General features: G+C 45.0%; 1 protein-coding gene across 2 annotated transcripts in view; it reads left to right on the top strand.

Annotated features, from left to right (window-relative positions):
* The first annotated feature begins 8317 nt into the window (after positions 1–8317).
* SYNPR (synaptoporin) overlaps positions 8318–23289 on the top strand; it is a 179893-nt gene continuing 164921 nt past the window's right edge. For both annotated transcript variants that reach the window (XM_075005306.1, XM_075005305.1), the window contains exons 1-2: positions 8318–8470; positions 8564–8629. In XM_075005306.1, the coding sequence (XP_074861407.1) occupies positions 8453–8470; positions 8564–8629 (84 nt within the window). In that variant the 5' untranslated portion in view covers positions 8318–8452. The remainder of the gene's footprint in view (positions 8471–8563; positions 8630–23289) is intronic.

Raw genomic sequence — 23289 nt, 5'->3', positions numbered from 1 at the left:
TCATTTGGCTATGGTAACTGATAATTAGCCAGTGGCATTGTGATTGCTTATTTTGAAATTTAGCCTGATTTTCTTAAAAAGAAATAGCACCATTAATTTTTGCTTTGAAGTAGTCAAGGGGTATTTCTTTAGCTAAATTAGATGAAATTTACTAATTACAGAATGCTTTTGTTTAAAGCACTGGAATAATATAAGCTGTAAACTAATACCTAAAAAAATGTGATTGATCTAGACAAGGGAATGGATTTTTAATAGGGAAGGGGAAATAGATTGAATTAAAAAAAAAAAGAAAACTGATCTCAGTCTTTGCTCAAAACTGAACTTAAAGCAAGCTTTCTTTGGATTTTGAAAAATGATTTACTGGGTCACTTTCCACTTAATTTAATTTGCATCATACATTGAGTTACCAACGAAAAAACAATATGATTACTCTGGGTTTCCCTGTGCAGCTGGAAAAGCAAGCTAGTAAAATTCTTCAGTCTATTTAGGAGGTTGGCTGGCTAGCAGCCATCTCTGGCCCTGGCTGTAAGCATTAGTTAAGAATGGACATATTTGTAGTTGGAGATCAGATCAGTTCATCTCTATGTTAGTTTTGCTCAAAGGATGTATTAGTCTTACAAGAATGTATTTGTCCTCCATTTGCAAAAGCAATGAGGGGTCCTGTGGCACCTTATAGACTAACAGAAATGTATGAGCATAAGCTTTCATGGGCAGACCCACTTCCTCAGATGCAGGTAGTAGAAATTTGCAGAGGCATATATAAATAGGCAGGTATAAATAGGCAGGCCAGAGCAAGTCTGGAGATAACGAGATTAACTCAGTCAGGGAGGGCAGGCCTACTACCAGCAGTTGATCTGGAGGTGTGAACACCAAGGAGGAGAAACTGCTTTTGTATTTAGCTAGCCGTTCTTTGTTAAAGAGTTAATGGGCACAAAACAGACACCAAAACATTCCTGATCCACAAACCAGTTAGTCTACATTTTAATGGAGTGGACCATTCTGTTAACGACTTAAGAGTTTGCGTCTTATTAAAGAAGAATTTTCAGTCTGCTTTAGAAAGAGAAGCTGCTGAACTCTCATATTCAAATTCGACACATTAACACGTGGTTTGAACCAGGATGCAAATTTTCTGGGACATTATAGGGGCTCTTTGGCATACTTGGCTTAATCTAATTCTTGACACACACACCCGCCTCTCTGCTCTCTGATTTGCTCACCTTGATAATTTTTTTCTGATTTGTCAACTTTGATTACTGTTTTTGGTTCTCTATGCCTTAAATTTGAGCCTGTTCTGTTATGGCTATGGTCTGAAGACGCGGGTCTGTCCCACGAAAACTCACCTAATAAATTATTTTGTTAGTCTTTAAAGTGCTACCTGACTGCTTTTTTGTTTTGATAGTATATAGACTAGCACGGCTCCCTCTCTGTTACGCTTTGACAAAGAATGAGTGGACACAAAACAGACATCAAAAAGCTCTTAATTCACAAGCCTGTCAGTCAGCACTTTAATGGACTGGGCCATTCTGTTAATGACCTGAAAGTCTGTGTTTTACTGAAAAGGAACTTTAAGAATCACTTGCAAAGAGAGAGTGCCAAATTCTCTTTTATATTCAAATTTGACGCATTAGCATGTGGTTTGAACCAGATTACCAATTACCTGGGTCACTAAAGGGACTCTTTTACATACTTTGTTTTATCTGACTCTTGACTTCCCCCCCTGCTCTTCTGATTTGCCCCTCTTGATTATAATTTTTCTGATTTGTCAACCTTGATAACTATTTTTGGTTCTCTGTGCCTTAAATATTGAGTCTGTCCTGGTATGGCTATGGTCTGAAGAAGTGGGTCTATTCCATGAAACCTCACCACCTAATAAATTATTTTGTTAGTCTTTAAAGTGCCACTGGACTCCTTTTTTGTTTTGAATAAAAATGTATAACTCTTGACAACTCATCAAACAATTTTCCAAAAAGTTACTTAGAATGACTATCCCTGATCTGCCTCTTCTCAGAGTTGTTGTCTAAACACATCCAATTTTGTATGGGGGAGGAGACTCGTATGTGGCCTTAGGTGTCATGTCATCAAGAGGAAATCCTCTGAAGCTATTATGGAGCCATTTATTTCTACTGAAAGGTGCTTGAAACAAATACTGGAGCAGCCATTCCTGCTTCATAGGGTCATAAGTGTAAGTCCCCAGAGAGACATTATGATCATTGTCTGATCTGTATAACATGAGCCAAAGAAGCTCATGCAGCCCTCTAACTTCCAGAGGAGCAAGAGCATATGGTCATGCTCTGGGCAACCGTATCCTGTTACCTTTCCTCTCACGGCACTAAGAGGCCATTGATGAAGAAGGCTGTAGAATACACCTCCGTGGTTGGGAGTGCCACCTTCGTGCTCCGGCTGGTTCCCACAGTGAGAGCAGGAGATCACCAGAGAAGAGGCATCTGAAGTGTCTCCCCAACTTCCTATGCAGCATTTCAAGTGCTCTATTTGGTCCCCGAAGGTGTAATTCCTGTTTGCCCCTAAAGCCTGTGTTTGCATGTGGCTGCAGGTAGATCTGCAATTGGACTTGTCTGTCAGATGAGGCACAGCTGTAGAAATAACTCACAAAGACAGTCAGCTGGATGAGTGAGCTAATAGGCCTTTTCCTGGGCATTAGTTGAGGAACATTTTATGCCCTGTGTCACACAGGAGGTCAGACTAGACACGTGCTGGCTTCGGAATCTGTGAATCAGTTTCTAGCTTGTGGCTCAAACACGGTCCAAATGTGTCTGTTGATTGCTGGTGCATGAGATGAAGCTTAAGAAACTCATTGCTGAGGCAGAACATGCCGCAGAGGCTTAGTTTAATCACTTCTGCTAGCTACTAGATGTAGACCTGCAGAAAACCAAACCGTTGGGCACTGCCAAGAGATGGTGAACGACTTTGATGTCTGAGTCCCACAAAGGGCAAAATGATCCTCATTTGCATTGGCTTGTGAAAAGGAGAGTGTGAGACGTAGTGCTTGTCAACACTATGGTCATCTGGTGTGCTAAATGCCACATGGTTCCCCTAACGTGCATATAAAACCTCATAGCCACACACAACTGCTGCCAATGCAGCATTGGCGATACATTCTTCGATGAGATTAAACATGCTACAACCCGTTTGGTCTGGTACAGGCCCAATTTCTATTGATACATCAATATTCACTATCCATAGCAGCATTGAATTTGTCCTAGCAATCAAAACAGATACAGCATCAGGAAAAAAAAAAAAGCAGAAAAGAGAAAAAAACTCAGGACCATGAAAAGCATAGAGGAGACTGGTTGGGTGAGAAAGGTGAAGCAGGAGAATTTTTGTCCCTGTAGTGTGAATGTAATCTTGGAGAAGTGTGTGCCATGCTTTTGAGGACCTATTGAAAGAGGTTTCATCCCTCTGAAGTATTCACCTCTTTTGTTTCTCAACAAATTCATCACAAAGATTCATGATCGCACCTCTTCTGCATTTATATTGGGCAGTGCTTGCCAAGCACAATCCTACAGGTGAGAAAATGCAGTGGGAGAAATTTTAGCACAAACCTAATTTTAGTCACTAGATCCTTACTCTCCTCTTCAGAGTTTCCAGCTGCAGGCTTAGCACATCTGCTTGTTTAAACACAAGAGCATCATGGTTCGAGATTTTTTTATGTAAAATCAAATGACTTGAGTGTTTTGTTTCTTTATATTTAGGTATCATTTGTAGGGTAAGATTTAGATTGGGAGCTTCGAAGCCAGTGAGATCTTTCTCCTGCTAAAATGTCTAAGGTTGTGTGTGTAAAAAGAGCAGCTGTGAAAGCCAAAAAAAGCATTTGTGCATCAATGTGGCAGAATGTGCCAACAACCATTTGGAAGATTCAGGTTTGGTCTGCACTACATCTAGCAATTGCACAGCTAGAATTGACATATCCGCAGTTGACTGTAAGGTCTGTCCTCATTGAGAGAGGTTGACGGAAGTGTTTCTGCCATTGATCTCCCTTACTTCTCGTGAAAGCAGGAGTACAGGGAGTTGACTACGGATGCCAGAGAGATTGATTTCGTGCACTTTTACTAGACGTGCAAAATCAAACTCTGGAACACCTTGCCAGAGGAGGCTATGAACACAAGGACTATAACAGGGTTTTAAAAAGAGCTAGATAAATTCATGGCGGTAAGGTCCATTAATGGCTGTTAGCCAGGATGGGTAAGGAATGGTGTCCCTACCCTCTGTTTGTCATAAGCTGGAGATGGATGGCAGGAGAGCGATCTTCTCCTGTTTGGTTCAATCCCTCTGGGACACCTGGAATAGGCCACTGTTGGCAGACAGCATACTGGGTCTTTGGTCTGACCCAGTACGGCAGTTCTTACATTCTTGTGGAACATCAACCCTGAACAGGTCCATCTCCCACTAAGTGTAGACATACCCTAGTAAAAGATACAGCAGACACTGGAGTCTAGATCCAAAACCAGTCTGGTCCATTGGTGCCATGTTCATCTGAGGATTTCCATTCAAACACGGATCTGAGTATGAACAGGTTCCATGATGAAATTGCATCCAATGATCATGACTCACAAATACCACTAAGTCACTGGGGAAGAAAATTTAAAAATGAAAATGACAATGGCATTTGCATATGTAATTCACAATCCATGCCTAAAAAGATAAAAAATCAGAAAGTAAAATAATCCTTTTTTTCTCCAAGATGGCCTTTTTTTCAATGTGCCTTGGACAACCTCTGAAAATGGTGGCCATGTGTACCATTAATCCATCCCAGGAGCGTTTGTTAAGGATGGGATTAGCAAGAGGCTAAGGAAGGTAGTTGTCTGAATCCCACTGGTAATTAATTGGAGTTGGCTGCTTAACTCTCTCCTTGGTAAATCCCAGCCTACATCACCCAGGTAAAATTGTGATTGTGAGAAATTTTTTTTCCATATACACTGGAGATTTCTACTGATTTTCAATTTTCTCTGCTAAATACTTCAGGATTATTTTTATACTCCATTTTTGGATTTACATGAACCTAAATCAGTTCAACAAATCTCCATTTTGAAGACTCCTCTCTGTGAAAACTTCACGATTAAAGGAAAGGTACCATGAAAGCTACTCTAATTCATAAGTAGTTAGAATGGAAAACTAAGAGCTAGCAGTTTAGGCAGTCATTTATATTAGTGCAAATTAAGTACAAATCTTCAAATGAAATCTGGGGTATTATCTGTTCTAGCCTATGGTCCTGGGAGGGAATTGGAGTCCCCTGAAGGAAGAGGACAACATGTTAGTTCTTTCCATACAGTGCCCGTTTCATCAGGTCTGTGGGAAGGCTCCTCAAGTTCATCTGCCAAAGTACATCCTTTCTGGTATGGAGAGAGAATATCCAGAGTTTGAGGATAACTTACATCTCTTTGCACATTCATTCCTTCACAGACTGCCAAAAAAGAATGTTGTGCGGTGATGGTGTGTTTAGGACAAATAATTCATTACACCTTTGCCACCAAAAGCCGTGGTATGATATCTAATTACTAGAGCCAATCAAAAATGCTAAATATTCTCCATTCACGTTTTTAATTACAAAATGTATACCATTTCAGCTTTGTTATCAAAAGAAAATGAACATCTTTTTCAATTTTAACCCCTCACACAAGCTCTCTTTCCCATTTTCCCTAAGAGAAAAGAATAAAGGAGGTAAATAGAGTTGTGTGTGTGTGTGTGTGATTTCAGCTGTACACTGAAAAAATTGGAAAATTCATTCAAACCAAATGAAATTTTTTCTTTCACATTTTAATTCATCTAAATGTTATTTTGCATTTGAAAATAAATATTTTGATAAATTTTTCCACCTCTGTTGCTTCTTGCACATCTGGATCAGATATAAATTGATGTCCTTTAAATAAAATACTCTGTAAAATTACCATTGAGCTGGGAACAACTCAGTTCCCCTAAGCTGTTCTGGATTCCTAGTTTTTCGTAAAAACATATATTGAATGCAGTTTCTTTATTTGTTCCACAACTCTAGACTGAAAAAGGCTAGCCAAAAGATTTAAACTTTTCTATATGATAACTTCTTTACATGGAATAACAGCTTCTGATATTTAAAAAATGAAAATGTTTGGAACTGTATGTAAGGCCCAGATGGAGGAAACGCTGAATATGCCTAACTTTACTATCATTAGCACTGAGACAATTTGTGGTAGTAAAATAAAGCATGTGCATAAATGTGTGCTGGATTGGGGCTTAAAACTGGAAATGCTAGCTACTGAGCACAACCAGATGTTATGTAATGGGGTGCCCCTTCCCCTCATCGTCTCTGTATCCTTCATGCTAGCAGGACATAATTGCATCACAAAGTTCCCATTGTGATGTTTTGATGTTGAAAGGAAATTAAATTGTCAGTGTGAAAGGATGATGTAAATGAGGGAAGACAAAAGGGAAATGCTCACCATGCAAGGCTATGGCAATGATATATTATCAAGAATATGTCAGGAAATGATGCCAAAAGCATTGTTCTGCTGTCAAGGAAATGTTACAGAAATGCCAGCGTCAGACCATGAGGCACATACATTTATGTGGCAAGAGAATTGTTATGCCATCCCACCAGTTTGATTGTGTACAGTACGTTGTGTTATGGGGTAGGGAATTATCTTGAACATTACCTTTTAAATGTCAGACTGGGTGTTAAGGGCCTAGGTTGCCTGAAGATTTTGAACACTGACAGACAGAAAAGGGAAAGAGATGCTAGGAGCTGAAACTTTTGGTCCTGAAATTTTTCCACACAGAAATAGTTTTCAGATTTTCTACCAAAAATCACCAAAAGTGGGTTTTTCACTTTGCTTTTCTGCTTCCTCCTCCTCCTTTTACCTTCCCCTACTTTTTTCCTTTCACAAGTTAAAAAGTGCATGTCTAGTGAAGGAGGAAGTGAAGGAGGAGAAAAACTATTGAAGAAACAACTTTTGAAAATGGGAGGGTAGTTCTCACAAACCAAAAAAAAAAAAGAAGAAAAACCCCAACAATCCTATAATTAAATTGCATAATTAAAACAACTCCTGAAACTGTCTTTGTGAAAACGCAATTTTTCATTTAAAAACCGTTCTTGAATAAGTTTTCAGCTGGCGCCATGTCTGCAGAATGTTTTATCTATAGAGCCATTGAACTCAAGAGGATGCAGCTTTCAATGTGTTTGTAGAATCAGGGATCAAGTGCTCCATGTCTCTTTGGCAAACCCAAGGGGTTACTGCATGGTTGGTTTGCAGTTGTTTGTGGAGCAGGGTGGGTAGAAATGGAGCCTTACAAACAACTCAAAACTCCAGGGACTTGCCAGGATCATTGCAGCTTCTCTCTAGGTCCCCGTGAATAAGACTGCACTTTGACACCTGGTTGGAGCTCCCCTCCTCCACCCAGTGTCTGAGCCTCCAGTGCTTTCATGTGCTCCCCAACTCCACAGTGTGCCAGGCCCATACACCGGCCTCTACTCTATGGGCTGCTCCACCCCTTCCCCATTAGACACTCGCCCTGACCATCCCCAACCAGCTTGGCTGGGGATTACCAGGGTAGAGGGTGAGCAGACAGTGGCTGGAGGGGGTGGAGGGCAGGCCCAGCTGGAGAGCAGAGGGTGGGAGGAGAAAGGCCTGCTGTGTAGGGAGGGTGGTCCACAGTTACAAAATAAAAAGCACCCCTCCCCCTCCCAGAAATCCACCCATATGGGCCTGTGTGTCCTGAGCCAATGTCAGCTGGTTCCCCAAACTCCACCTGCCCAACCATTAGTGCTCCCCAGCTCCCTCTCAGCCCTGCTATAGTGGCTTTTCCTTAAACCCTTCAATCCTTGAGGGGGCCATTAGCTTTTTACAAAGAGAGAGAGAGAAAGAGAGAATGGTGCTTGGTCCTGCCAAGAGGGCAGGGGACTGGACTCCATGACCTCCTGAGGTCCCTCCCAGCTCGATGAGATGTGGATGTGTATCACCCCGCAGCAGGCTGTATCCCCCCAGCAGATCTCCCGCACCTCAGCGCCTTCCCCCCCAACCCTCCTGCCTGCCGCTCCCAGCCCAGCTCCTCTCCATGGGTGTCCCTCCCGCTACCCCTGTGTCAGCTCCCCGGGCTCTGACCCCTGCTCCTCGCTCCCCCTCCCCCCCAGCTCTCGGGTCCCCTCCCGTTCCCCCCGCGTTCAGCTCCTCTCCTCCGCCCCGGCCCCCGCCGCGCAGAGCGCACGGCGCGCCCCGGCCCAGGCAGGCGGGGAGAGGCGCCCGGCCGGCCCCGCCCTCGCCTCCGCCCCGCGCTCTCGGCTCCCCGTGCCCCAGCCCGGCGTGTCTGTGCGGAGGGGGCGCAGCGCCTGGCAGCCCGGCTCCTGGGTGGCTTGGCCGGGCGCGCAGCGGCGCAGGCTCGGCGTCTCCAAGCGGCCTCTCCCGGCAGCCGCGCCCGGGCGCTCGCGGGGAGGGCGGTGAAGTTCGGGGCTCGGGGCAGAGCAGCGATGGAGGCGGTGAACCAGGTAGGGGGCGAGGGGCTGGGGCTGGGGCTGGGGCTGGGCGCGGCGCGGCTCCCCGCCTGCTCCATGACCCCTCCTGTGTGTGCTTGCTCCTAGGTCGCCTCCACGGGCACTTTCCGGGCGGTGAAGGAGCCGCTGGCGTTCCTGCGGGTGCTGGAATGGGTAAGTGGCGGGCGGCTGGGGCCGGGCTGGGCGGATCGGGCCCGGGGCAGAGGCCGCGCCCTGGCGGGGGGCTGCCCGCAGGTGCATGGAGAGGTGCGGCGGGGGCGAGGCGTTTGCTGGCTGGCTGCGCGCCGGGGTCTTGGGGACGGTCCCCTTCTGGAGAGGCCCCGCCGCCTGCGCCCCTCGGGCTGGGGGTGGGAGACTCTCTCGGTGTGGGGCTTGGGGCTCACCAGCCAGCTCCCAGCCTGGCTGGTGTTTGCCGTTGTGGGGTCTGGCCGTGGTGAAGGCGCCTGGGTCTGGGCGTGCGCCTGAGCCCTTCTCTGGGGATGGGGGGGCAGATGGCACAGCACGGATCGCCCCCCCCCCCCAAGCCCCCGGAGTGGAGGGTGCAGGCTGGCGAGACTTTCCCAAAGTGTAAACACGCAGCGGGCTGTGGGCACACGCTCCCCGCGCAGCCCGCTGGGGAAACGGCTGGCCATGGCCAGGGGGAGGCGGGAGTGCACAGGAGACCTGGCTAGCTGGGAGAGACAGCGAGGGGGTGAGGAAGCCACCACCCTGGCTCGCTTCCCCCAGCAGCCCCCACTGCCAAGTTCTTTGGGTTTTAGCATCCCCTCTGGTTGGCTTCCTGCTCTAGCTTCAAGCTGTGGGGTGTTCTCCTTAAACCCTTTCCACAGGCAGGAGTGGCAGGGGAATTGTGCTGCGTTTTTTCCAATCCCGCCATTAAAACCCTAAACACTTATTATGCATTTAGCAGATTTGTTTCTGGGCTGAGCAGCAGAAGCGGCAAATAAGGGGTTAGCAGCCACTGTTTTTCTGATCTTTATTTGGAGTGAAATCTGCAGGTCAAATGACACCCATTGCCAGTAGGTCTGAAGGAGGAGGAGAGACTGTCTGAAGGGGAAGTTCAGAGCATGTCATGTGGGATTAATCACATACTCCTAATGCTCAGTGGCTGGTAAATGATGTACAATATCATACATGGTTTTTTGTGTGTTTCTCTAGACATGCAGCGTGTGATATATTGATCTCGTATGAAGAGGTGTATTTTGCTGCTCCACACATTTTTATAGTCCTGTTGAAAATGTGATACAGTGTTTCTGAGCTCAGCAATTTAATGTACTGTAAGAATGTGGACTCAGATTGCTCCGTGCTGCTTGGAGACACTCTCTGATGATTCTCAAGAGGTGCTCTGCTCGTGTGTGTGTGTGTGTGTGTGTGTGTGTAACAGCTGTGCTGAGCATTAGTGCTAAGGGGATTTGGGGCACATTTACCATCCGATTTTGTGTGACAGGCTCAGGGGGTCCTGCCTACGTCAGTGGGGTAGCTGGGTCTGGGCACCTGTGGCATTTTTAAGGATGAGGGGGTTTTCTCCTCCCAAATGGATATTAAATATAAAGGAGGGCGGTGTGTCACTGGCATTGCCCCCTTTTTTGATGTGAATAATTCAGGCCAGTTAGGGGATAAACAAAGGGAAGCCTTGGGCACTATCAACTATCATGCCATCCCTTTGAAAGCTTACTGGAACTGTGAACCGGAAAAACGGGTAGCTCAGCTATGTGTGAAAGTTACTGCTTCCCTGGAGGTGCTGACCAGTGTTCCCTGTGAGCTGAGCACTTGTGCGGCTACTCAGGACAGATTGTGATGCAGCCCAGCTGATTAGCAGAGCACCTACAGGTAGGTTTTTTGTTTCTCTTGGTGATGCACATTCGTACATGCCGTGGTTCACACAAAACATTGATTCCACCCATGGATGGGAAGAACCGGACCATGGATTGAAAATGTTTGAAAGAACATTACTATGGACCCAAATGACTGTCTTCTAGGGGCTGTCCAGAGGCCTGTGGGAAATGAGTTGCAGCTCTTAGTCTAGTTCCTGGTGGAAAAGTGTCACCCTTGGTGCTCTCGATAAAGACCCTAAGCAAGGATCAGCCTGGCCTAGAAGCTGTGTCCTCCTAGCTTCTCAGAGTGGTTCCTCCCAGTCGATTTGGTTCTTTGAGCCATAAGTGTGTATGTGCTTTGACTAAAGAGTTGACTTTGTTCTCCTCTAGGAAACTGGGCAGCACTGACACAGAAAAGCTCTTGAGGTCTTTGGTGACAAAAAAACCCCTGGGCAGGGAACTCTTTGCCCAGTATCTGAGATGTTTGCCAGCCTAGAGACACATCTCTTTTGTCTTTGGTGGTGTACATTAGGTTGGGGGAGACTTATGCATTGAGATTGTGGACAAGGGGTAATAACTTACTGAAATGTCAGAGGGATTGAGGAAAGACTCTTTGGGCTAGGTAGGTGTGTGTGTGAAACTAAACATGCTTTTGGTGTCTATCGAAGAGAGTGTGGAAAACTTTAAAAACCTTCCAGATCACTCGCTTGCTTTTCCCAATTTGCTTTTTTTCTTCCCTTAATTTTTTTCACTCCTGTCTCAATCTCCCTTTTCAGTCCTCTCTCCCTGGTCTCCATCTAGTGCTTCTGCAGTCTGCATCCCATTTTCTTCATCTTGTCCCTGCACTCATTTGTTCAGCATCTTAAATTAAAAACAAAGAAACAAACAAACAACAAAAGAAAAACAAACAAACCAACCACTCCTGCAGATTCTGTGGCAGCTACACAGCCTTTGGCGCACTTGATCAGAACAGTCAAATTACAGCGCTAATTGCTGGATTTACAGCTGTTTCATTTTGGGTGTTAAATGGCGAGCGAGTGATTTTTGTTTTATGCAGAAAGTGCTGATCACAGTAAGATTTACCAAAGCTGCTCTTGAGGGTAGTGATGAGTTTTCCAGGACTTTGTAAACATAACTTATAAGCATTATGTGTGGGGAAATTTGATAATGGAATTTGAATGCAATAAATTGAACTTTAAAGTATTCTTTTAAGATTTCAAAAGAAAACAGACTGTTTTTCTGGTGCTACCTTTTTGCTCCTTTAAGATATAGAAAAGAGGCCTAAGCTTTTTTTTTAGTCACCACCCATAGCTTTTTCCTGGCTGTGTTTTTTTAACCTTAGCAATATTAGAATATCAAGTCTGTTCTTCCCTGCTTTTGCTAAATCAGATATTTCAAGTGTGTGTTGTGAGCTTTCTCATCATTGAATTGAATAGGCACTTTGAATCTTAGCCAAAAACGTCCTTTTTCCCCAAATGTTAGCCCGACCAGCTAGGTTGGGGGTCAGCACCCTTTCTGATGTGAAGTGCCGAAATTGATCTTTTGACCTCTATGTACGGTCCCCGTGCCGGTGATACTTTTTAAAGGCACTAATAGTCCTACTTACAACAGTTTAATGAAGATGCAGAGCTTTACCATTTATGTAGCATTAGCTGGTCTTTTGTCAGAACTAGCCAGCTGGCATGGCTTTGAGCAAGTTCCCGGCTGCATGGGGGGAAGGAGCAGGGCTCAGCTCCCGCCTCATGTGCCGAAGAAAATCGCTTGCATGCTGCTTTTGGCACCCGTGCCAGGGGTGGCTGATGCCTAAGCTAGGTAGGTGTGTTTTTGTTCACAGAAGTAGATGGAAAATTGAATTTTAAGATATCTGATTAGCAAATCACTCCCCGTCACTTCTTCCATTTTTGTGATATCATCATCATCTCTCTAGTTTTCCAGTCATAAGCAGTGTTCCGGGAGAGACAAGGTTTTAGTTTCTAGCATCAGAAGGGTAGCTGTGTCGGTCTGTAGTGTCACAAAAGAAAGTGAAAAACTAGTAGGAAAATTACTGAGCATAGGGGAAAGCTCTTTATACATCATAAAGAAATAAACACCAAAACAAGGCTCCGAACTCCCTTTTTTCCCTTTACAGGTCGCTTCAAAATATGTCCCACCTGAGTCAGAAATTGCATTTGTCCACAAGATTTTACTTGGCAGAAATGGTGTTCTTCACTTCCTGCTCTTAGTGGTTGTGTGGTCTTATTGTGGGATGCTGAGTAGTTGGCATGTTTCATCTCAGAAGCATCTGCATTTGAGGAAAGAGGTGACAGTTATGACAGCAAAAGTGGTAAAGAAATGATTTACTTACTGAAATTAATGCAGTTCATGTCTGTATAGAGCTTTGGGAGTCCTTCAGAGTGGACAGTGCAGTAGAAGCACCAGGTGTTAGGCTTAGTTACTGCGATGATTTTATCTGGAGTTTATGGCAGATGGATGGAGTGAAACGTACTTGATGTTTAGAAACAGACATCTCTGTTTTACCATGGGAGAGAGAGAAATCAGAAGTTTAGATGAGCAAACTAAACGTTTTCCAGTCTCACACCTTTGCATATATGTCACACCCCCTACAGAGAGTGGCTTATGGGCTAAGTCATGGTAATCAACAGGTTTATTATAAACAACAAGAAGTCCTGTGGCACCTTATTAGACTAACAGATATTTTGGAGCATAAGCTTTCGTGGGCAAAGACTCGTTTCATCAGATGCATCTTCACAGAAAGCTTATGCTCCAAAATATCAGTTAGTCTATAAGGTGCCGCAGGACTTCTTGTTGTTGTTGAAGGTACAGACTAACTTGGCTACCTCTCCGATACTTGTCCTCGTGCAAGAGATTTGTTGTTATAAAGAGATTTATTATAAATATTGATTGCAACAGAACTTTTGGAATGACTAGCAAACCCAGAGACCCAGGACCACTGGAGTGGTAAGCACAAATGTTTGTAAATCTAGGTCATTGGTGCCAGGGGTTTAGAATCACAACTGTAAAACTGAGTCCACATCATAAAATCACCACACTGTTGGATAAAATTCAGCTTTTGTCCCAGCTTTTTTAAAGAGAGGACACAGATCTAGCAAAGTAGAGTGTTAGTCGACTGATGCAGGAGAAACTTACCCAAAGTGCACTGAATGCCTTGTTTCTCTCTGTTTTCCAGTACCATATGTTGATCACTACCAACTATCTAAAGAGGGAATGCTGTAAAAGGAAGCATTTTAGAAAGGGATAACAGTGCAAGTCTATGCCTAATATATCATTTATATTTCTCATGTGCATTATCAGTGTTACTTTGGAATTTCATTTCAAGTAAAATTATAGATTTGGGATTCAGAGACTAAATTGATTTAGGTCCAGTAAGACAAAGGTTATAAAAGAGGTTTGCAAAAGATTATAACTTTATAGCATGACATTTATCAGTCTTTGTGCAGTAAGAAAAGTAGAGGTGAACTATCTGGATTTAATGTTTTGCTTTTTTGAGTCAGTGTCAAAATGTTGGATAGACTTGTTTAAAAGCAATTCTGTCTGCCATTCTGTCATCCTTTGCTTGTTGTTATTGGAAACATTTGCCTGAAAGGAGGATGTTTGGTTCTCAAGGGATCATCTGTTTCTGCTGCTTATTTCTCTCGTAGCAGCCTCAGCAAACAGTCTTGATGTCACAAACAGTATTGCAACTTCAGCTGAGAAATGACTGTCATGCATGTATTCCTGCCCATAACGAACAAGTTGGGCTGTGAAGAAAAGCAGAATTCTCTTTAGCTCCAGAGACCCATATATACGAAGCCTGAGTATATACACCCTGATGTACAGCATATATTGTAGGCAGAATTGTGTTTAAATACAAGGTTTTTCCAGAGTGCTGCTTATTTTAACCAGATATGGAAGAATTTCTGCTTTTTTGTCTACCAATAGCACACGTGCAAAAGTTCAGCCTCAAATTGTGAAGTGTCCTCTTGACATTTTATAGCTTTGTCTATAAAAAAAAGTATGAGCCACCATATCCTTTTCAATATGTACACCAGAGCCATGGATAGCGTGCAAGGAGCCATGTATTATATATTTATGTTTCTGTATCTATCTAGAGCATGGGTGTCCAACCTTTTGGCTTGCCTGGGCCGCATTGAGTGAAGAGGAATTGTCTTGGGCCGCATATAAAATATATGATATAGTTAGTTAATGTATATAAATCACATAATAATGTTAAAAGTTTACGATCTTGTAGGGCCGCATTACTAGCTGTCCAGGGCTGCATGCGGCCCGCGGGTTGGACACGCCTGATCTAGAGATATATAGATGCAGAAAAATATACAATATGTAGCTCAATGTCCTCCCCCTCCCCCAGATCCAGGCACCCTCAGCCCCCTGCGGTAAGTCGGTCCTCCTCCATCTCCTGTAGAGCCAGGCAACTCCAGTCTCTCTGGAGGAGCTGCATTTAACGGCTCAAAGAAACACACGCAGCTCCAGAGCCGCTGGTTGGCCGCCCTGATCTACTCCAAAATCCTGGATAAATGGCAGCGATGGGAAACAGTGAAATTGCTGTTGGTTGAGCAACCCAGGTTCTATGATGCCTTGATAATCACATTGATATTATTGTTGTGGTTTTGAAAAACTAGGTGGTAAATGCCTGAGTCTGGAGACTCAAGTGTCACGTTGGTCTTGTTTACGCTTGGCTTATTTCTGAGTGTTTCCACCTGTTCCCCTTCACCAGTGGGAGCCCTAGTGTAAAGAGAGGGTGATTTGCCTTCTTGATCCGAACACGATCTAGACAACACTGGCTACCTGGAACCCTGACTGCACTAGTCTGGCAGCCACAATGGGGCCATTTTTGTGCTCCCTGAGAAAAGCCTTTAGTAGATACCCCTAGTGGAAGCAGGTGCTGTTTTCCCAGGGTGGGACTAAGTCATTAAGGTTAAAAGACAAATCACAGGGTCAGATTTTCAAAAGCGTTCAGCTTGTAAACTAATGTTGTCACTGATAGGATTATATTGATGGTGAATTAACTGTATTTTTACAGTCTGCTAATTAGTGACAGACAGTGCTGCGATGTACATACGAATGGAAATGTATTTGTGACTTTAATTTGCCTGCATTGTAATAATCTAAAAAAAAGATGGCTAGGTTTTTTGGATGCGGCAATTTGCATTTGGACATTAAAATGCTTAATGAACCTGAAATTTTTTTAATTCTGCTCTTTGTGCAAAAATAAAGGGACTACAGGATTTGTAAAAGTGGAGATAATCATTGTATATTAGCATCTTTATTATATGTGGGTGAGATTTCCAAAACTGGATGCCTATTATCACCTTTGCTGTTCTTAATCACAGTGGGCGGGATTATGAGCAGGACTGCAGATGGCCGTCAACAGGGCAATCAGCAACACTTTTCAAACAACTAGAGGACATTAATTTTGCTTACGGTGTCCCTCCTCCTGTCATACTGGTGTAAAATCACGGAAGAAAAGGTCACAACACTAGACAAAACTGCCTCCATGACTGGAATGAGCATTAACAAGGGAAGGACCAAAACAATGAGGATCAACCAGTCCAATAACACCAGCACACTGGGAGGGGATGACCTGGAAGATGTGGAGCAGTTCACTTACTTGGGGAGTATCATGGGCAGAGACAGAGGAACGGACAAGGATATCAATGCCAGGATAGGGAAAGCAACAGCTGGATTCAAGACTTTCATCTTTGCAGATATTATTTGTGAACTCCATATCGGATGGAAACGGCAGCTCTTCAACACAAATGTGAAGAGAGTGCTCTTGTAGGGACGTGAGACCTGGAATACTACAGGTCTTCAGATCACAAGCTACAGGCATTCATAAACAGATGCCTGAGGTACATCCTTCGCATGAAATGGCAAGACTGTCAAAAATGAGGAGCTTTGGAACAGAGCAGGGCAAGATCCACTTGACGTTCAAAGCAAGAGACAAAAGTGGGGATGGTTAGGCTACGTTCTCAGAAAGCCATCATCCAGCATAGTCCATCAAGCTCTCAAAGGGAACCCGCAAGGAAAATGCAACAGAGGAGGACCTCGGAGAATGTGGAGAAGATCTACTGAGGATGAAGGACAACAACTGGGGGACTCCTGGGGTCAGCTAGAAGTTGTGTCTCATGACAGAGTGATGTGGATGAGACTTGTAGATGACCTATGCTCCACCCAGAGCACAAGGGTTTAAGTCAGTCAGTCAGTGATCAGCGCGAAGAGAAGGGACAAAGCTGCTTCCATGAGTCTGTCACAAGTCATGTGTGCCTTGCCTTTGTAGTCGTTTGACTATCCTTTGCAAACGTTACACAGATCTGCGATATGAAGTCAAAGTTTTTGACAGATGGGTAGCAACAGCCTGGCTTTTGTCACAGTCTCAGGGTTTAAATTCAGCAGGAATTTTTCAACCCCTGTGGAATTTTATAGTATGGGGGTGGGAGGGCTCTGAAAAATAATCTGAGAATTTAAGTCTCGCTGACTGCTGTTAGTTGATGCATGGAGTGCCTTAGTCAGAGTGTTTGCATAATATAAAACACATTGGTGGGTTCCCAGGTATGTCCTGGAAGTTAGAACATAAGAACAGCCACACTGGGTCAGACGATAGGTCCATCAAGCCCAGTATCCTGTCTTCTGACAGTGGCCAGTGCCAAGTGCCCCAGAGGGAATGGACAGACCAGGTAATCATCAAGTGATCAATTCCCTGTCTCCCATTCCCAGAAGCTGTCAGAACAGGGGGGCCTAGAATGTCATCCAGTACTTTGGGATCATGTCGGTAAAGCTTAGCATCTGTTCTGATTGATATTTCTGGTCAGCAGGTGTTCTGTAGGCTGTGTTACAGGCCCTTAGTTTTTAATGCAGCCTAGGTGAGTTTGTTTTCAGGCTTCCATTAAGGCAGATAACCCACCTGCCTGGTCTGTGCAGGAGAACTTCTAAATCGTGGGCCATCAGTGAGAACTGTGTCATAGGACCCCAGCATACCTTTGCCAGAGTTGGTGCCAGAGCAGGGCCAGAGCCAGCCCTAGACCAAAGGGTGCTCCAAGCAAGGAGCAACTTTGGTGCTCCCGCCACTTGTTAAACTTTTGAATACCTTGTTCTTTTATTGCATTTGTAGCCCATTTCATGACTTTGATGCAGAAGTAGCATGCATAATTTACCCTGTCATATATTAGGAAGAAGGGCACTTTTGAAAGTGGGGCTTGAAAGCGGCACTTTTGGTGCAGTGAGTGGCTATCATTATGCAAATTAGGCAATGAATATTCACATTGAGTCCTTATTAGCATTTTTGATCCTCTGTATTAACATGCTCCTTCTGAAAGGGAAGGGAAGGGTAGACGCAGCCTAAGAGCGGAGTTTTTAAATAGTCTTCTTGCCTGCTTGGTAATGCTTATGCTACACCACCAGCCAGATACTCCATTCCGTATCAGGCCCTAACTAGCAGTATACAAGCTCATGCAAAGTGGGGGTCCTTGCCCCTCAGATCTGACAAAGGCAGAGTTTGGGAGAGGGATGGAATCAAACATGTCAAGCTGTCCTTTAATGGCTTTTGAGCACGAGCACCAGCTTCAGGGCAGACTGTTAAGAGGCAGGACACAAACACTAAGTTGGTTGTGGGTTCACCAACTAGTTATCAAGTATAAACTCCTTGAACACTATTAGCAGCCTTAACTTGCAGTCATAGACAGTCCCTCAGGGTACTCCAGTCTACCTCACCACTAGGTGAGCTTGTCTTGCTGATAGCTGATCCCTTACACCACGTCACAATACTGCTCAGGTTACTGTGCCCCAGCGGACCACTCCTTTGCACCTTATACCAGGGGTCAGCTACTCTCTGCATGTGTGCCAAGAGTGGCATGCAAACCGATTTTCATCGGCATGTGAGGCGGGAGCCCAGTCCCACCCCTCCTCCCCCATGTAGCCTGCTCAAAGCCAGGCTGCTTGGGGATTAACAGAAGGCCAGCTAATGCTACCAACCGCCACCTAAACTGGAAAGCTCTGCACCCTAATTTATGTATTAATGAAGCTGTTGTAAGTAGAACTATTAGTGACTTTAAAAACTATCACTGGCACTGGGAAAGTACATAGAGTTCAAAAGGTCACATTTCGGCACTGCACCTCTGAAAGGTTGCTGACCTCTACCTTACACCAAAGACAGCTCTTGTAGCCAATCCTATAATATACTTTCTAAAGAGCTATAAACTAGGAAAAGGAAGTAGACGTTCTTTAAAGGTTAAAGCAGGTGAACAACACAAAGAAGCAATCCTGTGGCACCTTAGGCTGTGTCTACACAGCCAAGTTATCTCAAAATAACAGCAGCTGTTTTGAAATAAATTTGGAATTTATTAGACCTAACTTAGTCACGATAATTAGCACTGTGAACATTGCATAAAACTTCTCCTGAAGGTCAAACCAGAATCCCACTGACCTGAAGGTAGAAACTCTTCCACGTGTATTATTTTTATTATTTGAGAGAGGCTACTAGCTGGAGTCTCCTTTTAGAATCAGGACCCTTCAATGCTAGATGGTGTAAAAACAGGTAGACAGGCTATGCCATGATGAGCCCACCATCTGTTTTAAGACAAAATGCAACAAGTTAATGCCACAGTTCATAAGTAAGATGAGAGTAAAGGAGGTAAAAACAGCTGGAGCACATGCAGGCTGTCAAATTCTCAGGATGTTTTTGTTAAGCCTCAGCTCATGGAGTCTTGGGATTACATGAGATTTTCAGCTTTGCCTTTACTGGGGATATGCTCTGCACCTACAAAGAAATGCATTACAGCTAATGGATAAGCATTTCTGTGGATAGTGAACTCCCTGCCTTGAATGAGACAAATAGTCAGAACATTTATAACAATGTCTCCTGGTGATTCCTAGTAACTTTACATATAGAGCTGATTCTGAATTTTTGAAGGCGTATATCCATTTTAATGACTCTTCCATAAAGAAAGTTTCTCAGGTCCAGGATCGTCTCTCTTTGGGGTGGGGAGGAGAGGATTATTACACTCATGTGAGTTTCCCATGGCTCCATAAGTGCCATAATCACAGAGCAGAGAAACTGCTGCACAGAGTAGAAACACTTTGAGGTTATGTGGTCCCTTTTTGCCCCAGTAGGAGTTTGTTATTGAAACTGGTGTGATGCATTCTTGCTGAGGCTTCTTTCTGATGGAAGAGAAGCTGGTATTATCACAGGATGTGTGTGAATGTTATAAGCATTCAAAATAGGGGCTTGGGAGAGAGGCTGATTAATGCTAAATGTTTATTATATATGCAAGTCAAGAGTCTGTGAAGGGAAAGGCAAAAATGATTTGACTTTCAAAGTAGCATGAAGAGGCATGGAGGAGGTAGAACTGCGCCATTAGAGAGACACTCCAGTAATATGTATCACAAGTATTGCCAATTTATATCAGGGAGATGCTTCAGCCATTTCTTTCCTGTAAATTGGCATCTGCATAATTTCAGCCGCTGGGTACAAAGCCTTTCAAATTGACATCTGTGAGTGCAGATCCTGCACAAAGGGCTGGGGGAAGGCTGGGAAATGAGGGACGCTTCGCTCGGTGAGCAAGGTGCTCCTGTTCTGATTTGAAACCTGAGCGTGGGATCCCTGATTTGAAGGCCTTGGTTGCATTAACATATTTTGTGCAGTCACTTTGCAATCCAAAGTGATGGCCTCAGTTCCCCCCAGCCACTTTATGTACATCTGTCTTAGAGAAAGGAACCTGGTAGTCACTTTTTGCTGTAACAATCCTATGATGGTACAGAAAACACATGGCTCTGTCCCAGGTACAAAACCCTAACATTCAGTTCCCCATTTACGCAAATGCAGCCTTTCCCCTTTTGCATCAGTGGCACTTACATGTCAGAACCAAACTGCAAAACTATACATAAAATAGTGTGCAGTCACTTTGATTTGCTGTGTCACATAACTTCTAAACAAGTGTGCATTTAGCTCTTACATTTTTATCTTCCAATAGTATTGAAAATGACTGTAAAGTGTACAAAAGGTCACATACCGTGCAATGTGAATATGCTGCTTTTAAGATGTCTTGTTAAGAATGGCGCATATACTGCAAAATGTGACCTTGTTGCTAAGGTGACGGCATGTTTTTTTTATGGCCAAAACAACAGAGTACTGAACATAGGAAAACTGCAAGTTGTGGCTTCATTTATTCTTCATTATTTACCCTTTCGGCCATTGTGGGCATCGTTTTATCAGAAGAGGCTTTTTTATGTTCAGAAGATCTTACTTTCTTACCCAGAATGGCTGAGACCTTGGCCCCCTCACCCTCATTCAGGAAGTGCTCAGAGTGTGTATTATTTCAGCTCTTTCAGTGGTTCTAGTTGTGATGCAAAATATTGTATTATAAGATGTTTGGCAATAGGATACGTTCAACTAAGGACCTTTTTCCAAAGAAGCGCAACACGGCATCAGGTGAGAACTATAAGCTGTTCCTTCATTAGCAGCCCATAGGCATCTGGTCATGTACAACAGAGTGTCTGATTTGTGGGCATGTGTAAATCTCTGAATCCTAGTTGGCTGCATGTGCAAAGCTTGGTTTGAGCATGTGCTTGCAGGTGCGTGCGCAGGCGAGCTGGCAGACTCACCAGGCTCCTGGACAAGGTGTGCGTTGGGGTGGTTCCATGCTCCCAGAAGGGCCAGGGCCTCAGGCAGAAAGGGCACGGCTGGGACAGCCCTGAGGGCTGCCCAGACTCTGCTGAACCCCTCATCTGGAGTGTGCTGTCTGGGGTTCTGGTGGTGATTGAAAGGGCTTGGGGCTCTGGCTGCCCCCTTTGAATGGTCTGGCCCCTTGTCAGCTGCCCGCTTTGCCCTGCACCATGTCAGCAGGCCTGTGCATGCACATGGCTTTCCAAGGCCACGTGAGTTACAGGTCTGACTTCCGTGGTCGACTTCCATAACGTGGCAACATCTGTGGTCCAGTCTCCCCATGGGAGCTTTGGGCTGGAGATCTCCCAGTGAAAAGCTGGGCCACACACTTAGCAGCTCCTGTCCTGCTGAGCCGGTGCTTCTGGAGCACCACCAATAGCTCCTTTGCAGAATGCATGCTCAGGGATGGAGGGAGAGGAGTGGTGAGCCGGGCTGCTCAGGGGAATAGGCAGGGTGGTTGTGAAGCCCTCGGTGCACACGGGCCGGGAGTGGAGCCCCACAGCTGATGGGAGGCAGGGACAGTACGAGAAGCCCTCTCCCTGCAGCGCAGAGAGCCACATGAAATAGCCAGCCGCTTTGAGCGTCTGGGGCTGCTAGCAGGCAGGGAAGCCTGCTTAGAGTGCTGTTGGCCAAGACCTGCTCAGGTAAATGCCTCCCTGCCAAGGCCAGCCTCTGGCTCCCCTCCCTTCCTGCACCCTAACTCCCTCCCAGCCCCTGCACCCCCTCCTACACTGGGTCAGAATCCTCTCCTGTACCCACACCCCTTCCTAGGCCTTGCACCCCAAATCCCTGCACCAGCTCACCACCCAAAACCTCTGCACTCTCCTTTCCCCAACCCTGCATCTCCTACATGCCTCTCCCAAGCCAGCATCCTCCCCTGCCCCAGGTCACAGCCCCTTGCTTTACCCAAACTTCCCCTCAACTCCAATGCTCTCTCCTGCATCCCACTCCCCTACCCTGAGCTCCCTTCTGCACCCAGCCTCTGGACCAGATCTTACACCCCCTCCATAGAAGGTTGCCTCCCTTGACCACTTAACAGAATCTTGGACTGGCCCCCATCAAAAACTGTGACACATCCCACCCCTTGTTCTGGAATGACATGGTGTTTAAGCTGGAGCATTAGACCAAGATAAGAGCACAGGAATCAGTGGAACATAAAGCTCTCTCAGTTCAGAAAGTGGGTAGTGTATGCTTCCAGAAGCAGAATTAGAAACAAATCGGCCCTGACTGTCTGGCATAACTGCTGACCTGTCAAACTGATCTTTATTCCATGAGAAACACCAGAAAGTGGTGCAGATATTTGAGTAGAATGTTAATTGAGGAATACAGGAAAGTGAAGCACTGAGGGAGAAAATTCCCCCAAAGTTTCACAAAGACAGACTCCTGTCTAACCTCCTTGAAGTCTTTTATACCCGAGAGGAGGATCGAGAGTGGCACTTCAGTGGAGTTTTGAGTTTGAGACCAAAAATGGTTGTATTGTACTGGCCATCTAACCTTCACTTCTGCTAACATCAGTGCTTTGCCTTAATGTGAAATTCCATGGGTGATGCAAATCCAGTCACTCTGCAGTTTGAAATGATAAAATGCAGTTCAGATGTTCTTACGTGGCTGTGCAGCGATTGGCTGTATGAATGGGACCCAATATTTGGGTTTATGTGTTTGTTGCCTACTGATTTTTTTCCCTCTATCTTTTCTTTTTATTTCCATAGCGAGATCGGCATACATGTCATACCCTGGGGGGTTGGAGAGTGTGTCCTCTGCCGTTCATGGGAACAGGCGTCTCTCAGCCGGCATTTACCACCATACCACCATTGCCCTGTACTGTGGAAAGCTAGGTCGGAAACAGGAAGACTTGCCAGATGCATTCAGCTTATTGTTTCCACTCAGCTCAGTAAACTTTGTGCCCTGGTATTCACAGCTATGTGTAAGCAGCTGCACCATAGGGTTAGAGGAAGCACTGATACCTACTATTACTGAGCCTGAAAAACCTATGAGCAATGCTGCATGTTCTGGAGTATCTGTGGCTGGTACCTTATCTATTCCCTCTTCAGGCATCTCTTTTTCTTATGCAATCTCCTTACGCTTGGTGGGACGGAGGCGGTATGCAGCTTGTGCTCCTGGTTCCTGGCCTGGGATGGGCTTTGTGCTCTGGGAGTCAGCACTCGGATGTTCTGCTGATGGAACTGAGGCCCATAATAATCAGCTCTGCACTCCAAATACATAGCACAGAAATGTATGAATCTTGCTTTCCCTGCCACTGGTTAATTAGCTTGCGTTATGCCTCCTGAAAACCAATAAGGCAGCCTTCATCTCGGTTGTTTTCT

The sequence above is a fragment of the Carettochelys insculpta genome, chromosome 11 (genome assembly GCF_033958435.1).
Source record: "Carettochelys insculpta isolate YL-2023 chromosome 11, ASM3395843v1, whole genome shotgun sequence".
NCBI lineage: Eukaryota > Metazoa > Chordata > Testudines > Carettochelyidae > Carettochelys > Carettochelys insculpta.
This window is presented reverse-complemented; position numbering and strand designations above follow the sequence as displayed.